This window comes from Lissotriton helveticus, unplaced genomic scaffold (assembly GCF_964261635.1).
Source record: "Lissotriton helveticus unplaced genomic scaffold, aLisHel1.1 SCAFFOLD_1036, whole genome shotgun sequence".
Classification (NCBI taxonomy): Eukaryota; Metazoa; Chordata; class Amphibia; order Caudata; family Salamandridae; genus Lissotriton; species Lissotriton helveticus.
Window position 1 is genome coordinate 66,000 of NW_027611769.1, and position 23,233 is coordinate 89,232.

The following is a 23,233-nucleotide window of genomic DNA, read 5'->3' on the forward strand; positions in this document are numbered from 1 at the left end:
GTATGTACTGTCGCACCCTATCTGGTATTTGTGTGTACGTAAACTATGAATTTATGTTTTCCCTCAGCTTGTGTTTTTACGTGAAACCGACCCGTACTGTTCTATATGTGTGTGCACTGAATAACCTATTATTATCCACGTTTCTCTCTCTCTCTCTCTTTATGTTGTACGTGTACTAATAGCCTATTTGGTGCACACGACGCTCTCTCCCTCTGTGGGCTCCCTTGCTCCCTTTTGAATAAAGGACGACACTGTACCTCGCCGGTACAGGTATAATTGGCTTTAGACACGACAGTGTTTGAACAAATTGACAGAAACAAAACGATCGTATTTTGCCATATTACTACCTCTCCTTTCTGTAAAATGATGGAACTTAATTGCCTGAGAAAGAAAGGACAGGTAAGACGACTAATGTCCCCTAATCTGACACTCAAAAGGGAACTATATGTCAGTGGCTTTTGTTTTAATGCTTTAGTAACACCGCCCTCATCATTCGGATTACCACCGCCCATTGCACTTGAGTAGAATGTCCGAAACGTCCCCGTTTTTCCAGAATGGTCCCAGTTCTGTAACCAGCCGTCCCAGAAAATCTCAAAGACTGTAGCTGATGACCTTGTTTTTAAAGATAAATCGTCCAAAAGCTGATAAAAGTTAGCCGTTGCTGTCAGAAAAGAAAAAAATGCTTAACGTATGTCCTTCCCTGGAAAAGGTAGCTGTAAGCCCATGATAATAAGCACTTCACACTTTTTTATGAATTAGCAGACTCTGAAGAAAAATATAGCTCAACAGGATTCGTTTTAGAAAAACACAAGTCTTTACTGGAGAAGCCGGTTTGAATTCAATGAACCATGTAATTGTTGGATATCAGACTTCTTGCCACGCTCGCGAATATAACAGGAATAAACACCAGACAGACGATGTTTGAAAATAGAAAGATACTTGCAGACCTGCACCACAGCAATAATGCATGAGTTAACAGCATACACCGATGTAAGGATTACTAAGCACCCACCCTATCGTGACCAATAAACGTTTCCCCAACTACTTGGGGTTGGGAGAGAAATTAAAGTGTATAAACATCTTCCCCTGCCAGTTCTTTAAAAACTTGTTTTTTTTGTACTCATTTAAAGATAACGTGCGGTCGTCGGAGGAGAGGGGCCGGACGTGACGCACAGCCTGGCTGCAGATCGGAGAATATCTATGACCTCGACCAAGGTGGAGCCACTGAGCAAAGAGTTGCGGGACAAGGCACCATTCTCAACGTGGAAAGTGAAGGAAAGAAGGGCTGTCCAGAAGCCCCTGCATGGTTGATGAGCTCGTGCCGAAAGTCCCAGCCCATTCTGCCCGATTGATGGGCCCACTTGCTTGAAATTTCTGCCCTCCTTGGTCCGTTTCAGACCTGATCCCACTCCACCCTCTTTTCCCTCGGCCTCCCAAAGCACGCCCCATCACCCCTTTTTCCATATGGAGTTTTTGAACTTTGACTTAAAGAAGAAACACTGCACAAAAGATAGAATAGGGTTTGTCCCGGAAAGAAGAACGGGATACGGGTACCCCGACTAAAGTACCTATGGTAGATTAGTTAGGTAACAGGACAAACAGGACTGTGGTCCGAGAGCAATGAGTGGCCACACCCTGCAACGCGAAATCTGAATCCGAGCTGGACGCATAGCTCCACCGCCGGTGCTCAACAGCGCCAACGAAAGAAGAAAAACAATGAGAGCCTACCAGTGATGGCTCGCTGTAATAAGACACTGGAACGACGAACCCTTTTTAGGTCGAGCTGGTAAACTTGGATGCAGGTGTCCAGCTGGAGACCTAATGTTGCCTGTTACGGGGGAAGGAGAGACAAGAGGGTGTTACGAGCTTTTTCCCTGGATTTGTGTGCGGGAACGCGCACGTTCCGTCTCGCGCCATGCACATGCGCGCGCATACAGACAGACACTCGCTCACACCCCCCCTCCTCCACAGTCACACACACACGCACTCCAAGACACATACACACACGCACGCACGCACACACATACATACACAGCCCCCCCTCCCGCCGCACGCGCGCGCGACACACATGCCCCCCGCCCCCGCAGCTCAGCAACCCACTCACCGGCTTCCTTGGTGCAGCGGCTCTCCTCAGCTGCTCTCCTCAGCTGTAGGGCCCGGCAGCAGGACTCTTCCTCCCTCCTTCGGCACCGGGGCGCAGGGTAGGCTCCTGCCTGCTCCGGTGCTCCAAACAATCACGGCTCTTCCGTGGGAGGCGGGGTAGGCTCCCGCCCTCCTACTTCCTGTTTCCGGTTGTCGCGCCGGCCTGCCTGACTTCCTGGTTGCAGGCCGGCGGTACTCGAAAGGGGGAAAAACGACTCCGGCATAGTAAGATATTTTTGCAGTATGGTTTTCACTGGACCCACGAGTTTAGCTCAGGTTTTTACAAGCCCATCTGCTTCTGGTACACATCGGATCGGCGGTGTAGGGCGCGCATCAGGCGTATGGGGACCCGCGCTGCCTGAGGACTGCTTCCCGCTCCCGTTTTCAGCCCTGCCCGTTCAGAGCTCTTCTTCCCCCGCACATCGCCGCCGCCCACGGGTGCCCACAGCCCCTGTCACATGCTGCTCCAGCGCCTGCCGTTGCATAGTCCACCGGCCGCCATGCACACGCTGCAGAAGGACACCACCATGACCAAGATCTTTGCTGGCGGCCTCCCCTACCACACAACCGACGCCTCGCTCAGGAAGTACTCCGAGGTGTTCGGGGACATCGAGGAGGCCGTGGTCATCACCGACCGGCAGACCGGCAAGTCCCGGGGCTACGGCTTTGTGACCATGGTGGACAGGGCCGCGGCGGACCGGGCGTGCAAAGACCCGAACCCAATCATTGACGGGAGGAAAGCAAATGTCAGCCTGGCCTACTTGGGAGCAAAACCAAGGAATATTCAGAGTGGGTTTACCATAGGAGTTCAACAAATACATCCCGCCTTTCTACAAAGACCATATGGGCTGACACCTCAATACATCTACCCACAAGCCATTGTGCAGCCCAGCATGGTCATCCCCACCCCAGTCCAGTCGTTGACTTCTCCGTACATCGATTATACCACTGCTGCAGCCCAAGCCTATGCACAGTACACCACCGCGGCCTACGAGCAGTACCCCTATGCCGCCTCTCCTGTGGCGGGATTCATGGGTTACGGCTACCCCAGTGCGGCCCAGCAGCCCATCTCCGCCACCACCCCTGCAGCAGCCACCACCGCGGCCTTCCTCCATTATCCCCCTCAGCAGCTGCAGCCTGACCGGATGCAGTGACGTGGGGCGGACCAGGGGAGGTCCCCTACATCACCCTAGCAGGCACAAAAAAAGCAAAGAAAAAAAAACTTCGAATAAATATAAACTTTAGGTGCATATTTATACCTAAGCTATTTATAGTGTTAAGGGTGTTTAAACCCTTAAATCTGACTACACTTGTAAATGCGAACACTTCCTGTGCAACTTTTCAACTGGGAGACATTTCTTGAAGGCGGCCTGGACTGAACTACAAGTTCTGCGCACAAGTCAACCTGCTTTCCCAATTCTTTTTTTATTCTTTATCTCCTATTAATCTACAAACCTGCGATATGCTATGAGGTACTCAAAGGACAGTGGACACAAGCAATCGTCGTTTTTTTTGTTGTACAAACACTTTGTAACACTTGAGATGCCTTACAGAAATAACTAGTTTTTAATATTTATTGCGAATTCTATTCGCATGAGCTGTGAATTGCAGAAAGGAGTTTAGTAAGTATCTACCTTTGTCATTCTCATTTTACTAAATTATTGTATGTAGGTAAGTTGTAAAACAAATGCTGAGAATCATTTCAATATGCAAAAAAGAGAATATTGGCTTTTTTAAGACAGCAATATTTCCTTAGTCAAAGGCACTGTAACATTTTCTTATTGTAACTGTTTGAATCCTCGAATTTAGGTATATTTTTTAAATGGAAAAGAATTTTGATGGGTCTCGCAATTGCTGCAAGGTGGGGGCCTGTTTCAGTATTTATGTAAAGGCATATGGTACAAGCCCATTGGCTGGGGAGGGTGGAGGAGTTGGGAGGGGTTTAATGCAGATTTTGAACAAATAGTATTGAGCAGCCTACAGTCTCAAGTTGAATTCCTCACTTATTTACAAGGAACGCAGCATAAACTGTTATTGACACCCTGCCGATGCGATATTTGACACCCTGCTGATGCAATATTTCACTATTTGTAGAAATGTGGTTTAACGGCTCAAACATGTACTAAGTTCTATATGGAAATATTCATACATGCATCTGTAGGTTTTTTTATATTTTATTTTGAGAGCGGCTAATGGCACCTTTAAGTCGTATCCTGATATGGGGGCAACCGTTTACAGTAATGATCAAAGCCATTAACCTGTCTGGGCAACGGGAGATGTAGTTTTTTTTCCCCATTTTGCCCCCCCCCGCCTCTTTATATACTCTTTAATAAATGGCATGGTAAAAGCTGCTGATTATCGCTGCCCCACCTTCTTGTCTACCCACCTCACAAACCCTCCTCCTCGGTTCTGGGTCATTAACTATAATTGCCCACCTGACTGTGGTCCTCCTTGTCCCCTCAACCTTTCTCCTCCTTATTTGGTTCTCAAAATACACTTAAAAGTATAAATAAACGTCAAGCAATGTTTTAAAATAAAGTGACCATATTTAAGCTTCTGACAGACTATTGTCTCTTGCTTGTGTTGGCACCTCTCTAACCACTGCCCGATCTTGTGTCCGGTTGCTCTTTTCCTTATTAATTTTTTTTGGGGGGGGGGGTTGTCATTGTTTTAGTAAGCGTGAATGTGGGTCTTGGTTCACAAAAGTTCTTTAGAAAAGTTTAAGCTATTGCCATTATAAATTACAATAACTTTTATTTGAGTATTAGTTATTTAAAAAAATTAAACGCCATTATTATTTGTAATAGCAATACATCTAAGTCATGTAAATACAAAACATATTGCATTACAAATGCTATAGGTGTCACATTTGCGAAAGTTATAACTATTGGCATTGTAAATGACAAAGCTATTAATTTCGCTATTTTCAAAAACAACACATAAATAAAAACTTTGCCATTTACAATACCAATAGCTCAAACTTTCCTAATGCGAGACCTATTGCATTGCAAATGCTTGTTTTGAACATTGCCACCCCTTGACTGTCCCTTATATTGAGTTGAATTCCTCTCCCAACCGCTTTGTATTGATTACCACCCAATTGAGCTTTCGAAACCTTACATCGGTCACTTTCAACTGTACATGGATAACTAAGAAGGCGTTAACTCTGTATCTTGATGATTGTAGAACACCAGTTATGCACATGAACATGCTGTCTAGTTTTGACCCCCATGGGGTCCAGACCTCAAGTGATAATAGCCCTTATCCTGCCAGAACATTTTTTTGTATGACATCATGTTTGTATTCGGACGAATCCCCTACATCGTCTAAAGCAATGTCCCCGCCTCCAAGGTCTGCCGTATGACGCAGCTAATAATTTTGTATGCACTGTCTCCCCGCCCATCACATTGACTACATATGGTTATGTACGATTCTGTCTGCATTGATAGCAAAATTATTTCCATCTACCTGTAATGCATATGGGTTACCAAAGCGAATTGTATAACTAATGTCAGCTCGTACATCCTCACCTATGACGTGAACAGGAATGAACTAACTTATGATAAAAACTGGGGACTGTGGAAAATGACCAAATTAGGTATATATAAGCGGCGTTCATTTATGTTCACCCCACCCACTGTTGAAAGTAAAGTGAAAATCGTGAAACAGTGGCCACGCCATCTTGTCCCTTTTAGGCCCCATCATGCGCGTAAGTGGCAGCCATGTTGTGTGTCGAGGCCTCTCTGCCCACTGCCAATAGCCTGCGTGTCGCTCTTTCCCCCTCACTCCCCGGCCTCGCAAGCATTACCCGTGCCCCGACGGCCCCCGGTCTCTCCTGCTTGGGCCATAAACGCACCTCTAACGCGACCCTGTCTCCGAGCCACATCCCGTGCTGAACCCCCTCGCTCTTTCATCTCATTCCAAGAACAGGCCCTTTTGATAACCTCTTCCTCCCTGCCCGATTGTCCGGCCTGATCCCAGGCCATCACCTAGCCCAACAGATGCAGTATATTGCCCCCTACAGTAGGACCTCGCCTCACATCAAAGGAGCGGGGATTAATCAATGCTTTCGCACCCCGTAGATCCGACTGATCACACACATCCCCGTTCCCAGCGGAATGTCCAGCTGAGCGATAACCACCACATGCTGAGATTGGGGTGGGAACTCTACTGTAGGTATGTGTGGAAACGGGCCTGGACCGGGGATTCCGAGGATGTCTTTTCTGTCCTTCAAAGAAACATTACGGATGCAGTGTATGTAATAAAGCCATAAATCTGTGTATAAGAGGCCAGGCCTCAGAGATGCGGTTAGAGCACCTCGAGAAGATACCCTGTTGTCTGATTTGACGTGTTCTGCTCCGTCCGAATAAACTCCTGTTTCCTGCCTTCTGTCTCCAGCGCCTGCCTCTTTGTTTGGTAATCTCGAATGGTATGAGAGGCGGCTAACGCCGGGCAAATACTGAAGGGTTCTTGGTCGAATTCGGCCCTTACCTTTTAACAGTTGCTGATATATGAGCTCCGTACAACAAAGTGTGTGCTGATATCTGAGTGCTGTACAACAAGGTGTGTGCTAATATCTGAGCGCCGTACAACAAGATGTGTGCTGATATATGAGCACCATACTCCAACGTGTGTGCTATCTGAACACCATACAACAAGGTGTGTGCTGATATCTGAGTGCCGTACAACAAGATGTGTGCTGATATGTGAGCTCCGTACAACAAGGTGTGTGCTGATATATGAGCACCGTACAACAAGAAGTGTGCAGATACATGAGCGCCAAACAACAAAGTGTGTGCTGATATATGAGCGCCGTACAACAAGGTGTGTGCTGCTTTATGAGCTTCGTACAACAAGGTGTGTGCTGATATATGAGCGCCGTACAACAAGGTGTGTGCTGATATATGAGCACCGTACAACAAGGTGTGTGCTATCTGAACACCATACAACAAGGTGTGTGCTGATATCTGAGTGCCGTACAACAAGATGTGTGCTGATATATGAGTACCATACAACAAGGTGTGTGCTAATATCTGAGCGCCGTAAAACAAGGTGTGTGCTGATATATGAGCTTCGTAGAACAAGGTGTGTGCTGATATATCAGCGCCGTACAACAAGATGAGTACTGATAGGTGGGCACTATACCACCCCTGGTGACCATCTGGCCAATGATGAACTACTCCTACCAATGATTACCTTTGAGCCTATATTTCTTTTAGCCACTATGTCTGCTGTCTTGAGCTAGAACCTTAGATTCTTGGGCATCTGGCCTCTCCTGTTACACATAATATGTGCCACCTGACCTCCATTGGGACCTCTTGGTCCAGTACCGCAGCCATTACCCGTACTATCTCTTTCAATACTGTGGAATACGAGGGCAGGTCCATAGCGTGTGAAAAAATTGCCTCTCTCCCCAAAACACCTGGTACACAAGTCAATATTGCTGCCGTTCATTCGGTGTAAAAGTGTCCTTTAGATGTAAGATCTATGAAGTATACATAATTGTATAAGTTGAAATTGCACCTGTGTTGCCACTTTCCTAGGGCTTTGTATCGCCTCTGCCCAATCATCACCCTCCAGTTTGCCCAGTTCAGCTTCCCATGACCCGCGGAGGGCCACCAGTGGGTCCGGTGGTTTGTTCATTATTTTTTTCATATATGAGGGGAGTGGCCTTGTCAGTCATGGGATCTATATCTTGGAGTGGCGTGTATTCCGCTATGTGCTCACCGCCTGAGATGTGACACCGCGGCGCATGTTTCAGCTGTATGTAACTGTATTGCTCTGAAACAGGGTCGGTTGACAAAGTGTTTCAGGAAGACCACCGTCTTCTACCAGAAATATAACAAAGAAATGATTTCATGAATAGAGACGGTGTTATGAGCAAAAAAAGAAATACGGAAATTTGGAACCACAACAAGAATGGCTTCTAATGTAGTCCCCACATAATTCAACAAATTTTGATATACGAAGTTCATGAGTGGAACACATGAGATCGGCTGATCTCGTGAAAAAAGCTATTGATCCTGATGAGAACCCTGTGAATTCATAGTTGGGTTCGAAACGCGTCAACCATGCAGTTTTTCCAACAAGTGCAGCGAAAAGAAATTTACCCCTAGTCACGTTCTAACACAAGAAATAACCTCTTCCAAAATTTAAGTGAATATACTGTGACGCTTGACATGCAGTGGGTTCATTTAGAACAAGGCACAGTTGGGTATAAACGTAATATTTAGTCAATTAAATTAAAATGTGCTAAAAGGTGTTTTGTGTTGTATGTATATAAATGCATTTGTATGTATTTTGTTTTTTGTCACAAAATGTGTTAGGAATTGTCTTTTCATGTTTTTTTCATGTTGTGTTTAGGTCATGAATAATTGAACTTTTATGTGTAAATTGTAAAATTGTAAAACATGGTGGGTGTGGTTTGTGAATATGATTTGTGTAGACTGTTCAAACTTGTTTTGATATATGAATGAAACAATTAATTTCTAAAAATCTAAAATTAAAGAAAATCAAGTGAATTTTGGTGTCACATTCAGTTTGTTTATGTGTCCCTTCCACAAATAATGGAGTAAAAAGAGAACAGTATTGGCATTTTGGTGGTGTTTATGATTGTTCTGAGTCAGGCATCTCATATTCCGTTTGTAGGTCTTCAAAAGCTATCATCTTTTGCCTTCTCCACTTGTCTTCCAAACAGTCAAACCCCAGTAGTCCCCGTTTACGGAATGCTTGTAAGTCTCAGACCTTCCTTTGACTCATTTGAGTAACTTGTAGATGGATTAGTACTGTATCTACAAGGCACACACACCCATTTATAAGTAAACAGAAAGCTCCAACAGTGGAGCAAACATACATTTGTGATGTAGTTCGGTGTTATCAAAAGCTGCACTGCAATTGGTGCATTATTTATATAATGAATTACAGCTACAGACAGTAATAGGCTAAATGTTGACTTAGAACAGGTATGCACCAATTTACAGTCAGACAGTTTTGGCATAAAGCCTTGCACACCTACCTCATCGCCTTGTATGCCCTTTAGCCCTGTGATGTCATACCTCAGGGGTCCCTGCTTCCAATATTCTAAACAGAGTAGAATTCTCAAGCCAGAACGTAGGGGCCGATTCACAGAACTAATCTGACACAAAATCCTAAACGTACTACTTTTGGTATTCACAGAAGACATTTAGTTGTAGTAAAGTTAGGATTTTGTCTTACGTTAGGATTTTGTCTAAAGATAGGTTTTTTTTTAATTAGGATTTTGTCTTAAGTTAAACTTAAGTTAAATTTAAGTTTGTCTTAAATTTTGGTTTTAAGACATAATCCTAATTTAAGACATAATCCTAATTTAAGACATAATCCTAATTTAGGACAAAATCCTAACTTTACTACTACTAAATGCCTTCTGTGAATACCAAAAGTAGTAAGTTTAGGATTTTGTCTCAGATTAGTTCTGTGAATCGGCACCCTTGGGTTGGGATGCACTCTTCTATGTGTATGCTTAAACGGTTTTACAAGTGATGAGTAACATATTCCTTCACAAATCTTTAAGTAAAAGGCTTCTTTTCATTCTAATCGTTTTATGTTCCCACAATTATTGTTGGCTTACCAGCTGCAGCAGACATCAGTAAAAGCAACGTGTTTCGTTCCATTTAGGGAACTTCTTCAGGGCAGTCATGCCATTCTTCTCCTGTGTTTCTTAATTAATACCACACTTAAGTGGAAATAGAATGCCGATGAAAACAATAATATGAAGGTTCGAGGAGTATGACATTTTTTTTAAAAGAAATTATAACTGCTACAGTGTAAAACCATGGGTCTGGTAAGCCAGCAGTGAAGTAAAACACGTGAAGTTGGCGCTGGTCTAACACGGGGAATGGGATCTAGCCCAGGGCGAAAATTGGGAAACCTGTTGTACCAGCAGTGTGTGCACCGATGAGCAGGGGCACTGTAGGTATCATAGGTGAGAAGGCTAGTACCAGGAAGGGCCAATGTGTCTGGGGGCCCTGGAACCTGCTGCCACAGTGTGCTTAGAGCCACTCAGGGCTCACAGGAGGGAGTCTTGGGCCTGCTGGTACTGGGTCATTGAGTCCAGATCTCTAACAGGAGACAAGCCTGGGGACGTGTGCCCCTGGGTACACAGAGCCATAGTGGAGAAGCTGGGGCCAGACTGCTGCCAGGAAAAGCCACTGCATCTAGTGTCCCCAGAGGAGATGTCTGTGACCTGCTGGTACCAGGTTCAAGAGTCTCGGTGCCCACGCACCTCTCAAGAGGGAGGCCTGGGGCCTTATGCCACTCTGTCCTCAGAGCCACTCAGGGCCTCATAGTAGCGAGGATGGGGCCTGCTGATGGCAAGAAAGGGCCACTGAACCTGTGGGACACACACAGGATAAGCCTGTGAGCTGCTGGTACCAGAGGTCAAGGGTCACTATGCCCAAGGTCCTCTCTGAGGAGAGGCTCGGGGCACTGCCACAGCTTGCTTAGGGATCCCTCGAGGACTAACAGGAGAGAAGCCCTGTTAAAATGGTGCTAGGACCGCCCTCACAGGGGGTGGGCATGGGGCTTGCTGCAAAGTGTGCTCGGATGTAACCTGGAGTGAAACCAGCTCAACACTCAGACACCAAGGCTTGTTCAATGATATTTGAATGGGCCGTAGGTTGTTTAGTCACAGAGGGGCATATTATCAAGAACGGCAATAAAATTATTGCCGGTTTAGCGGCAGAAAACTGCGGCGATAATGGGCTTGATAATATGCCCTGGAGAATTCCAATAGAATTCCAATAGAAGCCCATGTTCACACCAGAACCGGCGATAATTTTAACGCCGTTCTTGATAATATGCCCCATAGTTTTAGGAAGTATGAAATAGCGGTGTTGGGTGTTTAGTGTGGATATTTTATTAGGTGTTGAGGTCTCTTTTTGCACTGTTGTACTTGCGCTTGTGTTTGCCCTCACTGTGAATGCTGGACCGGAAGTACAAGATGAAAGAACAGGTGTGATTGCTGAGCTAACGGTTTCCTATTTCTCTACCTTACCAAGCAAGTTAAAAGCAACAGCCTGTGCGAAAGGTGAGGGGCAAATCTGGTCCCACCCAGGGAGCCACAGAGACATTTTAAGGCATGTTGCAAAGTGGGCTTTGGGCCGGGGCCCCAGCCTTTCAGGGGGCCCCCTAATACAGCAGATGACCTTGAATAATTCTTAAACAGGTGGTTTTCCTTTAAAAAATCCAGGGGCATATTTACAAGGACTTTATCTCCGCTTTTTTGGCTCAAAAAGCCAAAGAAGCGGATAGAACCAGCGCCCTATTTACAAGAGGGTGCTAACATGCATAATCGCATGTTAGCACCCTTTTTTCCCAACGCCTCCCTTTGCATCTGAGATGCAAAGTGGGCGTTACTGGGCATACCCCGGACGGACTACCTTGCAAATGTCGCTGATGTTTACATCACGATATTTACAAGGCAGCTCACATGATTTTAGCAGACGTTAGATTTTGGCCAAAATCTAACGTCTGCTAAAATCCTGACTTAGCCATCCTTAACATAGGGGGAGGATTATGCTGATACGACCCTGTGGGTCGTATCAGCAAGGTTATCGCTGTTTTGCAGGGAACATCGCTGGCAAACCAGCGATGTTCCCTGCAAAAGGGCGATAACCTCACTATCTCTGGAATTTTTATCGCCCTGGAGAAACATGTTGTTAACCGCATCGCTGCGGCGGCTATTCCGCCGCAGCGCTAAGTGGGCGGGGCGGCCGCGCGGCGGCCGCATGCTGGTGACGGAACCGCTCCGTCACCAGCCGCGGTTGAGCTGTGCTCGTGACGGAGCGGTTCCATCATGGACCCGCCCGCTCAATAGAACGCGCCGCACAGGCGCGAAATCAGCGCCGCGCAGGCTCGGCGGCGGGGTCATGACGGAACCGCTCCATCATCAGCACAGCCCAACCGCAGCTGATGACAGAGCGGTTCCGTCATCAGCATGGAAAGGGTTAATAACGCGATGCCAGGGCGATAAATTCTAGAGATAGCCTGCGATAATATTATTATCGCTAAGCACGGCCAGCGATAATTATCGCTGGCCGTTGATAATATGCCCCGTAATGTGGGTGATGTGTGAGAATCTCTTGCAGCCATTTTGCAGAATTATGGGGCATATTAGCAAGAACCTCGTTAAACTTATTGCCTTTTTAGCTGCAAGAAACTTCCGCTAAAACGGCGATAATGGGCTTGCTAATATGCGTTATAGACTTCCAATAGAAGCCCAGTTTAGATGTGCAGGACATCTAACCTGGGCTTCTATTGGAATTCCATAACGCATATTAGCAAGCCCATTATGTTTCATGCAACATCCATAAAAAAGTTTCTTTTATATCAAAACAGGAGTGTACATATGAGAAATGGGGGGGTGTCACAAAGAGTATTTACAGTAATGTTAGTGAGCTGCTGCTGTGTTACAATATTGAAAACAAACAACACAATCGCTGAATATTAGATGCAAATACATTAAGAATTTGCACAAGTGTGCAAACTTGGCCCAAGAGGGCATAAAGAGCTCAAACTGGATCATAAACTCGAAGGTGTTCCAAACAGGGGCCGGCCGCCAAAACACGTTTGGTCCAGGGCCCCGAAAATACTTAAGATGTTCCTGGGGAGCTATCTTAGCAAAGGTTGTCCCTCTGTGAGGCTCTTCCAACCTGAACGAGGAAATTTCCTTCTTCAGCCTCCTGCGATTGCCCCTCTCTCACTCACACACATTCCTCCCACCCGGAAAAGCAAAACTGGAGGTCGCTTATTCTCCTACATCACACTCAGGACCTGAAAAAACCTCCCTCAACTAATCAGAGCCTCCTCCTCACTTCTTGAGACCTCACTCAACACCTCAGAGACTCCTCCTCCCTTCTTGAGACCTCCCTCAACACACCAGAGCCTCCTCCTCGCTTCTTGAGACCTCCATCAACACATCAGAGCCTCCTCCTTCCTTCTTGTGAACCCCCTCAACCAATCAGAGCCTCCTCCTCACTTCTTGAGACCTCCCTCAACCAATCAGAGCCTCCTCCTCACTTCTTGAGACCTCCCTCAACACCTCAGAGCCTACTCCTCCCTTCTTGAGACCTCCCTCAACACACCAGAGCCTCCTCCTCGCTTCTTGAGACCTCCATCAACACATCAGAGCCTCCTCCTTCCTTCTTGAGACCTCCCTCAACCCACCAGAGCCCCCTCCTCCCTTCTTGAGACCTCCCTCAACACCCCAGAGCCTCCTCCTCAATTCTTGAGACCTCCCTCAACACCCCAGAGCCTCCTCCTCCCTTCTTGAGACCTCCCTCAACCCACCAGAGCCTCCTCCTCAATTCTTGAGACCTCCCTCAACACCTCAGAGCCTTCTCCTCGCTTCTTGAGACCTCCCTCAACACAGCAGAGCCTCCTCCTCACTTCTTGAGACCTCCCTCAACACCTCAGAGCCTCCTCCTCCCTTCTTGAGACCTCCCTCAACACATCAGAGCCCCCTCCTCACTTCTTGAGACCTCCCTCAACACATCAGAGCCCCCTCCTCACTTCTTGAGACCTCCCTCAACACATCAGAGCCTCATCCTCGCTTCTTGAGACCTCCCTCAACACAGCAGAGCCTCCTCCTCACTTCTTGAGACCTCCCTCAACATCTCAGAGCCTCCTCCTAGCTGCTTGGGACCTCCCTCAACACATCAGAGCCCCCTCCTCACTTCTTGAGACCTCCCTCAACACACCAGAGCCTTCTCCTCGCTGCTTGAGACCTCCATCAACACTTCAGAGCCTCCTCCTCACTTCTTGAGACCTCCCTCAACACCTCAGAGCCTCCTCCTCACTTCTAGAGACATCCCTCAACCCCTCAGAGCCTCCTCCTCGCTTCTTGAGAACTCCCGCAACACCTCAGAGCCTCCTCCTCACTTCTTGAGACCTCCCTCAACACCTCAGAGCCTCCTGCTTGCTGCTTGAGACCTCCCTCAACACATCAGAGCCCCCTCCTCCCTTCTTGAGACCTCCCTCAACACATCAGAGCCTCCTCCTCCCTTCTTGAGACCTCACTCAACACATCAGAGCCCCCTCCTCACTTCTTGGGACCTCCCTCAACACATCAGGGCCTCCTCCTCCCTTCTTGAGACCTCCCTCAACACATCAGAGCCTCCTCCTCCCTTCTTGAGACCTCACTCAACACATCAGAGCCTCCTCCTCCCTTCTTGAGACCTCCCTCAACACATCAGAGCCTCCTCCTCACTTATTGAGACCTCACTCAACACATCAGAGCCCCCTCCTCACTTCTTGGGACCTCCCTCAACACCTCAGAGCCTCCTCGTCCCTTCTTCAGACCTCCCTCAACACACCATTGCCCCCTCCTCACTTGAGTTCTGCAAGAAGCTGAAGATCTGACTCTTCATACAAGCACCTCAGGGACCGCACCCACACACCAGCCACATGCCTGGATATCCTCTCTGTGATTAGTGTGCTATACAAATCAACATAACATAACAGAGGTTAATAGAATGCCAGCACTGACATCATACCAAGCACACACAGGTGTGTGAGGACAAGGGTATTCACACCTCACCAAGCCTGATGTGTCCATGCATGACATCACTCTCATATCGCGCCGGGACACTCATGAGTATCCGTGCGCGTTACAAGTGGACATAACATAACATAACATAACATAACATATCTAATCTTCACGGCACAGGCCCCGCAAGACTGTAAGCGAATAGTATCTCTCAATCCTCATGCAGAGGCCCCCCAGGGCTGTGGCAGGACAGTACCACTCACACCTCAGGCAGAGCCCCCCCGGGGTGCTGACCGGACAGTACCACTCAGACCGCAGGCAGAGGCCCTCAGGGTGGTGACCGGACAGTACCACTCAGACCTCAGGCAGGGGCCCTCAGGGTGGAGACCGGACAGTACCACTCACACCTCAGGCAGAGGCCCTCAGGGTGGTGACCGGACAGTACCACTCAGACCTCAGGCAGGGGCCCTCAGGGTGGAGACCGGACAGTACCACTCGGACCTCAGGCAGAGTCCCTCGGGGTGGTGACCGGACAGTACCACTCAGACCTCAGGCAGAGGCCCCCGGGGTGGTGACCGGACTGTACCACTCGGACCTAAGGCAGAGGCCCTGGGGTGCTGACCGGACAGTACCACTCGGACCTCAGGCAGAGTCCCTCGGGGTGGTGACCGGACAGTACCACTCAGACCTCAGGCAGAGGCCCTCAGGGTGGTGACCGGACAGTACCACATACTCCTGGGGCCGAGTCCCTCAGGGTGGTGACCGGACAGTACCACTCGGACCTCAGGCAGAGGCCCCGGGGTGCTGACCAGACAGTACCACTCGGACCTCAGGCAGAGGCTCTAAGAGTGGTGACCGGACAGTACCACTCAGACCTAAGGCAGAGGCCCCGGGGTGCTGACCGGACAGTACCACTCGGACCTCAGGCAGAGTCCCTCGGGGTGGTGACCGGACAGTACCACTCAGACCTCAGGCAGAGGCCCTCAGGGTGGTGACCGGACAGTACCACTCGGACCTCAGGCAGAGGCTCTAAGAGTGGTGACCGGACAGTACCACTCAGACCTCAGGCAGAGGCCCCTAGGGTGGTGACCGACAGTACCACTCAGACCTCAGGCAGAACCTCTAGAATTGTGCTCCGATAGGTCCACTGACTCCTCAGACACATGTCCCCTAGGATTGTGCTCAGATAGGGCCACTGACCCCCCCCCCTCCCGGCACTTTCCCCTAGGATTGAGCTCAGATGGGCCGCTGACCCTCCGGGAACATACCCCTAGGATTGTGCTCAGATAGGGCCACTGACCGCCCAGGCACATGCCCCCTAGGATTGTGCTGGGATAGGGCCACTGACAGCCCTGGCACATGCCGCCTAGGATTGTGCTGGGATAGTCCTACTGCCCCCCCTCCCAGCACATGCACCCTAGGATGTTGCTGGGATAAGCCCACTGACCCCCCAGGCACATACCCCCATAGGATTGTGCTCGGACAGGGCCACTGACCCCCCCAGGCACATACCCCTAGGATTGTGCTCAGATAGGGCCACTGACCCCCCCAGGCGCATCTCCCCTTGGATTGTGCTGGGATAGGGCCACTGATCCCCCAGGCACATGCCCCCTGGGATTGTGCTGGGATAGGGCCACTGATCCCCCAGGCACATACCCCTAGGATTGTGCTCAGATAGGGCCACTGATCCCCCAGGCACATGCCCCCTGGGATTGTGCTGGGATAGGGCCACTGACCACCCAGGCACATGCCCCCTGGGATTGTGCTCAGATAGGGCCACTGATCCCCCAGGCACATGCCCCCTGGGATTGTGCTGGGATAGGGCCACTGACCACCCAGGCACATGCCCCCTGGGATTGAGCTCAGATAGGTCCACTCACGCCTCCTGCACAGGTCGCACCCAGATTGTGGTGGGATAGGAATGCTTCCACCTCATGAATCTTCTTCCAATATTGTATTGTTGTAGGATCCCTCATATCTTATGCACAGCCTTCACCATCACATATGGCTAGTAAATAGTGACAGCTCACCTGGAATAGGAGGATGGTGCCGGGTACCACGGCACAGATCAGCAGGATCACACCCTCAGCCGTGATGATGGTATTCTTGGTCCCTTCCTCCAGCTGCAGCAAGGCTTTGGGAACAGGCTCTGCAAGGCAGCAAATTATAGAAGTCCTTGAGTTTTGAGTTAGAGTTCTGTGTTACCATCCCATAGAGCTCTAGTGCAACCGCGGAACTCAAGGGGGCGGAGTCCTAGAGCACCCCCCAGTAATGTGCTCAGGTGTGGAGAACATGGGACACCAGCCCCTAATGGACCCAAATCTTGTTCATGTCAAACAGAACCCTGCAAGGCCTTTTCATGAGTCCTGTGGAAGTCTTTGGTTACTGGCCAGTATCCTGGTGTGCCAGAGCCACAATACTAGCCCCCTCTAGTGTGGGTCCTTGACTGTTCAGCGGTAGCAAGGGTGAACAGACAGGGCTTACCCTGACAGGTGGTTCGGGTTAGAGGCTGAGACACAGTATGATAATAATATCCAGTAAACCCAATAGACAGTATCTGAAACCCAATTGACAGTATGTGATTTATCTTCAAAGAAGGATACCCATTTTATTAACAGGTAGTTAAATAGGTAGTTACCAGCGTGGCACTAGAGCTGATGCCATCCTCTAGGAAGGGTGTGTCAGCTCCTGGCTATGGCTTCAAATTTCTGAGAAGGGTCTGAGCCACAGGCAGTAGGCTTGAGTCTCAATCAGTAGGCAACAGTCAATAGGGTTGAGTCTCAGTCAATGGGGTTGAGTTTCAGTCAATGAGGTTGAGTCTCAGACAATGGCGTTGAGTCTCAGTCAATGGGGTTGAGTCTCAGTCAATGAGGTTGAGTCTCAGTCAATGGAGTTGAGTCTCAGTCAATGGGGTTGAGTTTCAGTCAATGGGGTTGAGTCTCAGACAATGGGGTTGAGTCTCAGACAATGGGGTTGAGTTTCAGTCAATGGGGTTGAGTCTCAGACAATGGGGTTGAGTCTCAGTCAATGGGGTTGAGTCTCAGTCAATGGGGTTGAGTCTCAGTCAATGGAGTTGAGTCTCAGTCAATGGGTGTGAGTCTCAGTCAGTGGGCTTGAGTCTTAATCAGTAGGTCTCAGTCAATGGGGTTGAGTCTCTGACAATGGGGTTGAGTCTCGGTCAATGGGGTTGAGTCTCAGACAGTGGGGTTGAGTCTCAGTCAATGGGGCTGAGTCTCAGACAATGGGGTTGAGTCTCAGTCAGTGGGGTTGAGTCTCAGTCAATGGGGTTGAGTCTCAGTCAATGCGGTTGAGTCTCATTCAATGGGGTTGAATCTCAGTCAATGGGGTTGAGTCTCAGTCAATGGAGTTGAGTCTCAGTCAATGGGTGTGAGTCTCAGTCAGTGGGCTTGAGTCTCAATCAGTAGGCCTGAGTCAATGGGGTTGAGTCTCAGTCAATGGGGTTGAGTCTCAGACAGTGGGGTTGAGTCTCAGTCAATGGGGCTGAGTCTCAGACAATGGGGTCGAGTCTCAGTCAGTGGGGTTGAGTCTCAGTCAATGGGGTTGAGTCTCAGTCAATGCGGTTGAGTCTCATTCAATGGGGTTGAGTCTCAGTCAGTGGGCTTGAGTCTCAATCAGTTGGCTTCACTCAATGGGTCCTCTTCAAAGAAGGATACCAGTTTTATTAACAGGACGTTAAATAGGTAGTTACCAGCGTGGCAGTAGAGCTGATGCCATCCTCTAAGAAGGGTTAGTCATCTCCTGGCTATGGCTTCATATTTCTGAGGCGGGTCTGAGCCTCAGGTAGTGGGCTTGAGTTTCAATCAGTAGGCTTCAGTCAATGGATCTGAGCCTCAGTCAGTGGGCTTGAGTCTCAGTCAATAGGGTTGAGTCTCAGTCAATGGGGTTGAGTCTCAGTCAATGGGGTTGAGTCTCAGTCAATGGGGTTGAGTCTCAGTCAATGGAGTTGAGTCTCAGTCAGTGGGGTTGAGTCTAAATCAGTAGGCCTCAGTCAATGGGTTTGAGTCACAGACAATGGGGTTGAGTCTCAGTCAATGGGGTTGAGTCTCAGTCAATGGGGTTGAGTCTCAGTCAATGGGGTTGAGTCTCAGTCAATGGAGTTGAGTCTCAGTCAATGGGTGTGAGTCTCAGTCAGTGGGCTTGAGTCTTAATCAGTAGGTCTCAGTCAATGGGGTTGAGTCTCTGACAATGGGGTTGAGTCTCAGTCAATGGGGTTGAGTCTCAGACAGTGGGGTTGAGTCTCAGTCAATGGGGTTGAGTCTCAGTCAGTAGGGTTGAGTCTCAGTCAATGGGGTTGAGTCTCAGTCATTGCGGTTGAGTCTCATTCAATGGGGTTGAATCTCAGTCAATGGGGTTGAGTCTCAGTCAATGGAGTTGAGTCTCAGTCAATGGGGTTGAGTCTCAGTCAGTGGGCTTGAGTCTTAATCAGTAGGTCTCAGTAAATGGGGTTGAGTCTCTGACAATGGGGTTGAGTCTCAGTCAATGGGGTTGAGTCTCAGACAGTGGGGTTGAGTCTCAGTCAATGGGGTTGAGTCTCAGACAGTGGGGTTGAGTCTCAGTCAATGGGGCTGAGTCTCAGACAATGGGGTTGAGTCTCAGTCAGTGGGGTTGAGTCTCAGTCAATGGGGTTGAGTCTCAGTCAATGCGGTTGAGTCTCATTCAATGGGGTTGAATCTCAGTCAATGGGGTTGAGTCTCAGTCAGTGGGCTTGAGTCTCAATCAGTGGGCTTCACTCAATGGGTTTGAGTCTCAGTCAACGAGCTTGAGTGTCAGCTAATACTAATAGGCCAAACTATCTGTTAGGGAGCTTAGTTCTCAGTCAATTGGCTTGAACCTCAATCAGTGTACTTCAGTCAATGGGTTTGAGTCTCAGTCAAGGGGCTTGAGTCTCAGTCAATGGAGTTGAGTCTCAGTCAATAGGTTTGAGTCTTAGTCAATCGACGGGAGTCGCAGTCAATGGGTTTGGGTCTCAGTCACTGAGCTTGGTACTCAGTCAATGGGCTTGAGTCTCAGTCAATTGGCTTGATTCTCCATCAGTGGACTTCAGTCGATGGGTCTAAGTCTCAGTCAATGGGTTTGAGCCTCAGTCAAAGGGCTCAAATCTTAGTCAATTAGCTTCAGTCATTGAGCTTGAGTCTGAGTCAATGGGCTTGAGTTTCAGTTAATGGGCTTGAGTCTCAGTAAATGGGCTTGGGTTTTAGTCAATGGGTTTGAGTCTCAGCCAGTGGGCTTGAGTCTCAATCAGTAGGCTTCAGTCAATGGGTTTGAGTTTCAGTCAATGGGTTTGAGTTTCAGTCAATGGGCTTGAGTTTTAGTCAATGGGTTTGGGTTTCAGTCAATTTGCTTGAGTTTTAGTCAATGGGTTTGAGTCTCAGCCAGTGGGCTTGAGTCTCAATCAGTAGGCTTCAGTCAATGGGTTTGAGTTTCAGTCAATGGGTTTGAGTTTTAGTCAATGGGCTTGAGTCTCAGTCAATGGGTTTGAGTTTCAGTCAATGGGTTTGAGTTTCAGTCAATGGGCTTGAGTTTTTTGTCAATGGGTTTGAGTTTCAGTCAATGGGCTTGAGTCTCAGTCAATAGGCTTGAGTTCCAGTCAATGATCCTGGCTCCCAGACAATGGGCTTGAGTCTCAGTCAATGGGCTTGAGTTTCAGTCAGTGAGATTGGCTCTTAGTCACTAGGCTTGAATCTCAATCAATGCTTTTGAGGCTCCAGACAAAGAAATACAATGTAGTGAAAGAGTATGATTCACCTGGGATTTTCTTTCAGTGGTTTATGGCCCTGGGTACAAAATGGACAACTCAGTGGAATGATGCCTGAGCTGCGGAGCTTTCAGTAAAACAAATGGTGAAAAGTTGATCTGGATACAAATTATGGCAACCAAACAAGGGTTCCAAACCACGTAAAATACATGGTAATTTTAGAGTGTCAGGATTCTCGGTGCTCAGTTCCAAGTGGCATTCAGTTAGGACACAAACCAGCTGGAGGGGAGACAAGTTTGAACTGACCTCCCAGTTCTTGCAATGGGGCACTCAATGTGAATCCCCCCTCCCCAGTGACTTTAAGGGTCAGTAACTCATGAAGGACCAGTCACAGCTGAGACTGTCTGGGCAGGGACAACATGGACCAGTCTACACCCACAGGGCTGAATGGCGTTACCAGGGTTTTAGGTGTTACTTGTCCTAAAAAACAGTGTAATAGGAATCATAAGGGTTAGAAGGATGGCTCACGCGCTCCCAGAATCAGAATGAGCAGCCGCGGCTGAGGGAGCGCAGCCTTAAGGTGGAGTGAAGAGGAAGGACATTCATGGTGGGGATGAGGGCAGATATCAGCCCCCAAAGGGAAGGCTCAGGGCTGGTGCAGGCTCTCCACAGACCATGGCAGGACGCTGTCTCTGCAGATCCACAGTCACAGGCCTTGATTGATGAATTGGAGAACCGTAAATTACATTAGCGTAGTAGGTGTAGTGGCACCAGGGTCCACAGGTTGGGCACTCTGAACCTCATTTATAGCAGTATTTTAATACTAGCTGAGGGCCTAGTTTCATTGCTGCACTCGGGCCCTTGACCCAATACTACCCTACTGGACCGCCATAGCTCTTCCATCAGCTGGGCCTTGTGCAGGCCTTCCAAACCTGTCAGAGGTCAGCTCCTCTCCACACTGGGCAGTGCCAATCCTCTCCATGCACCCAGGTCAGAGCTACAAGGTTCTCTTGAGTGCAAAGCTGGTCCCCAGTCTACCTAGCAGACCACTGGACGTGTGCCAACACTGCTCAACACCAGTATGCAGAGTCCCCGGTAGTCTGACAAAGTATGAGATACTGTCTTGAGGGAGGCAGACTTTATACAACTTTGGAAGTGCAGGCGGGAACCTCGGGACAGCCAAATTTGTGTTGTCTTTTAAGATGCCATGCGGAGTGCCTCAGGGCTCATCTTTGAGCCCTACTCTTTTTAATATTTATGTGGCCCCGTTGGCAGAAACTATTAGACAATGTGGCTTTTCGGTCATATCTTATTCCGATGACGCTCAAGTTGTGATCTCGGTATCGGACAATGTTGAGGAGACAGCAGAACACTTCAATAACTGTATGCTGCAGATTAACATCTGGATGCAGAGGAACTGTTTCAAATTGAACAGTGAGAAGACTGAGGTGTTGTTACTGGGCAACCATACCCCCTTCTGGTCCCCAAAGTGGTGGCCGGAGGATCTGGGTGATTGCCCAGTGCCAGTGTCAAATGTGAGAAATTTGGGGCTCATATTTGACCAAAGATTGACCTTTGAATGTCAAATCACTAAACTCACTTCCACTTTTTGGGGGATTCTTAAAATCATCAGGAAGATCCGCCCATTTATACCTATGGATGCATTAAAGACGGTGGTCACCACCTTAGCCATATCAAGGTTAGACTATGGAAATGCGCTGTATACAGGTCTTCAGACGCAGCTTCTGCTCAGACTCCAGCGGATGCAAAATGCAGCTGCGAGGTTGATATTGGATATTCCTAAATATGAACCAATAACCAATCGTTTAAAGGACCTCCACTGGTTGCGGGTGGGTCAGAGAATCATATTTAAGTCACAGTGTCTGGCTTTCAAGGCGTTGCAGGGGAAAGGACCTCTCTTTCTCAGAAATAAACTTAGGAAATATGTACCCACCAGAAATTTAAGATCAGCACAGTCTCACCTATTGGTAGTGCCAAGGTACAGGCAGTTGCACTGGGGGGGAGGAGCTTCGTCGTTGGTACAGCCAAGGTATGAAATTCCCTTCCCCTACAGATTAAAAAGAGCAACTCCTTGATGTCGTTCAGAACACAGCTGAAGACCTGGCTATTTAAAAACTAATTAGTCATTTTAAGCGTGTCTCAATCGGTACTCGAGTCTCCCAGACTAGGTCAGCGCCAAGACGCCCTCGGGCATACCCTGCGCTTTATAAAACGTAAAATCAAATCAAATCAAAACAGTCTTTAAATTTCCAAAGATTCCTACATTCCCTGGAAGAAGTCCCGGGACAAAGGAATCCAAGTTGATTGAAGCCAGGGTGTGGCCTGGGCTGAGAATGGAGGGCAACAGAGTTCACATAGCCAGGTAACAGGAAGGCAGGAATAGGAGTTGGGTTGGGACAAGCTTCACGGCGCTAAGAGAGACCTGTGGTCACTGTTGTGTCCTGTGTTTATGCACATGAAGACTCTACTGGTCCTCGGCAGACTCCTTACAAGTATTATGTAATCTGATGGGCGTGGCTGGGTGTGGTTGATAAAGTTTGTGACACAGTGCGTTCAGTTAACGGCTTCATGCTGAAGAATACAGATGTGCAAAGCAGAGCTCCGTGCGTGGCGTGGTCTGTTACATGCTCTCGGGCCGGGGAGGGCACTCCAGTCACTACAGAACAGGAGAGATGAGAATTGCTCCGTCCGCCCATCAGGTCATTTCATTCTAGGGGAGGAAGTCACAATTAAGGGAAGAGGCAGGCTGTCACTTCACCTGCAGGATACATGACCACACACAAGCGTGTGTGCACCCACGTGCACACACGCACACACACCGGGCTGCATCC

At 48.5% G+C, this 23,233-nt stretch overlaps 1 protein-coding gene and 1 pseudogene across 1 annotated transcript in view; one reads left to right on the forward strand and one right to left on the reverse strand.

Moving 5' to 3' along the window:
* The window catches only part of LOC144806669 (B-cell antigen receptor complex-associated protein alpha chain-like), an 82,161-nt gene that overhangs the window by 37,073 nt on the left and 21,855 nt on the right, over positions 1-23,233 (reverse strand). The window contains exon 3 of the mRNA XM_078672985.1: positions 16,696-16,814. Coding sequence (XP_078529111.1) covers positions 16,696-16,814 — 119 coding nt within the window. The remainder of the gene's footprint in view (positions 1-16,695; positions 16,815-23,233) is intronic.
* On the forward strand, positions 2,493-3,950 carry LOC144806668 (RNA-binding protein 38 pseudogene; annotated as a pseudogene).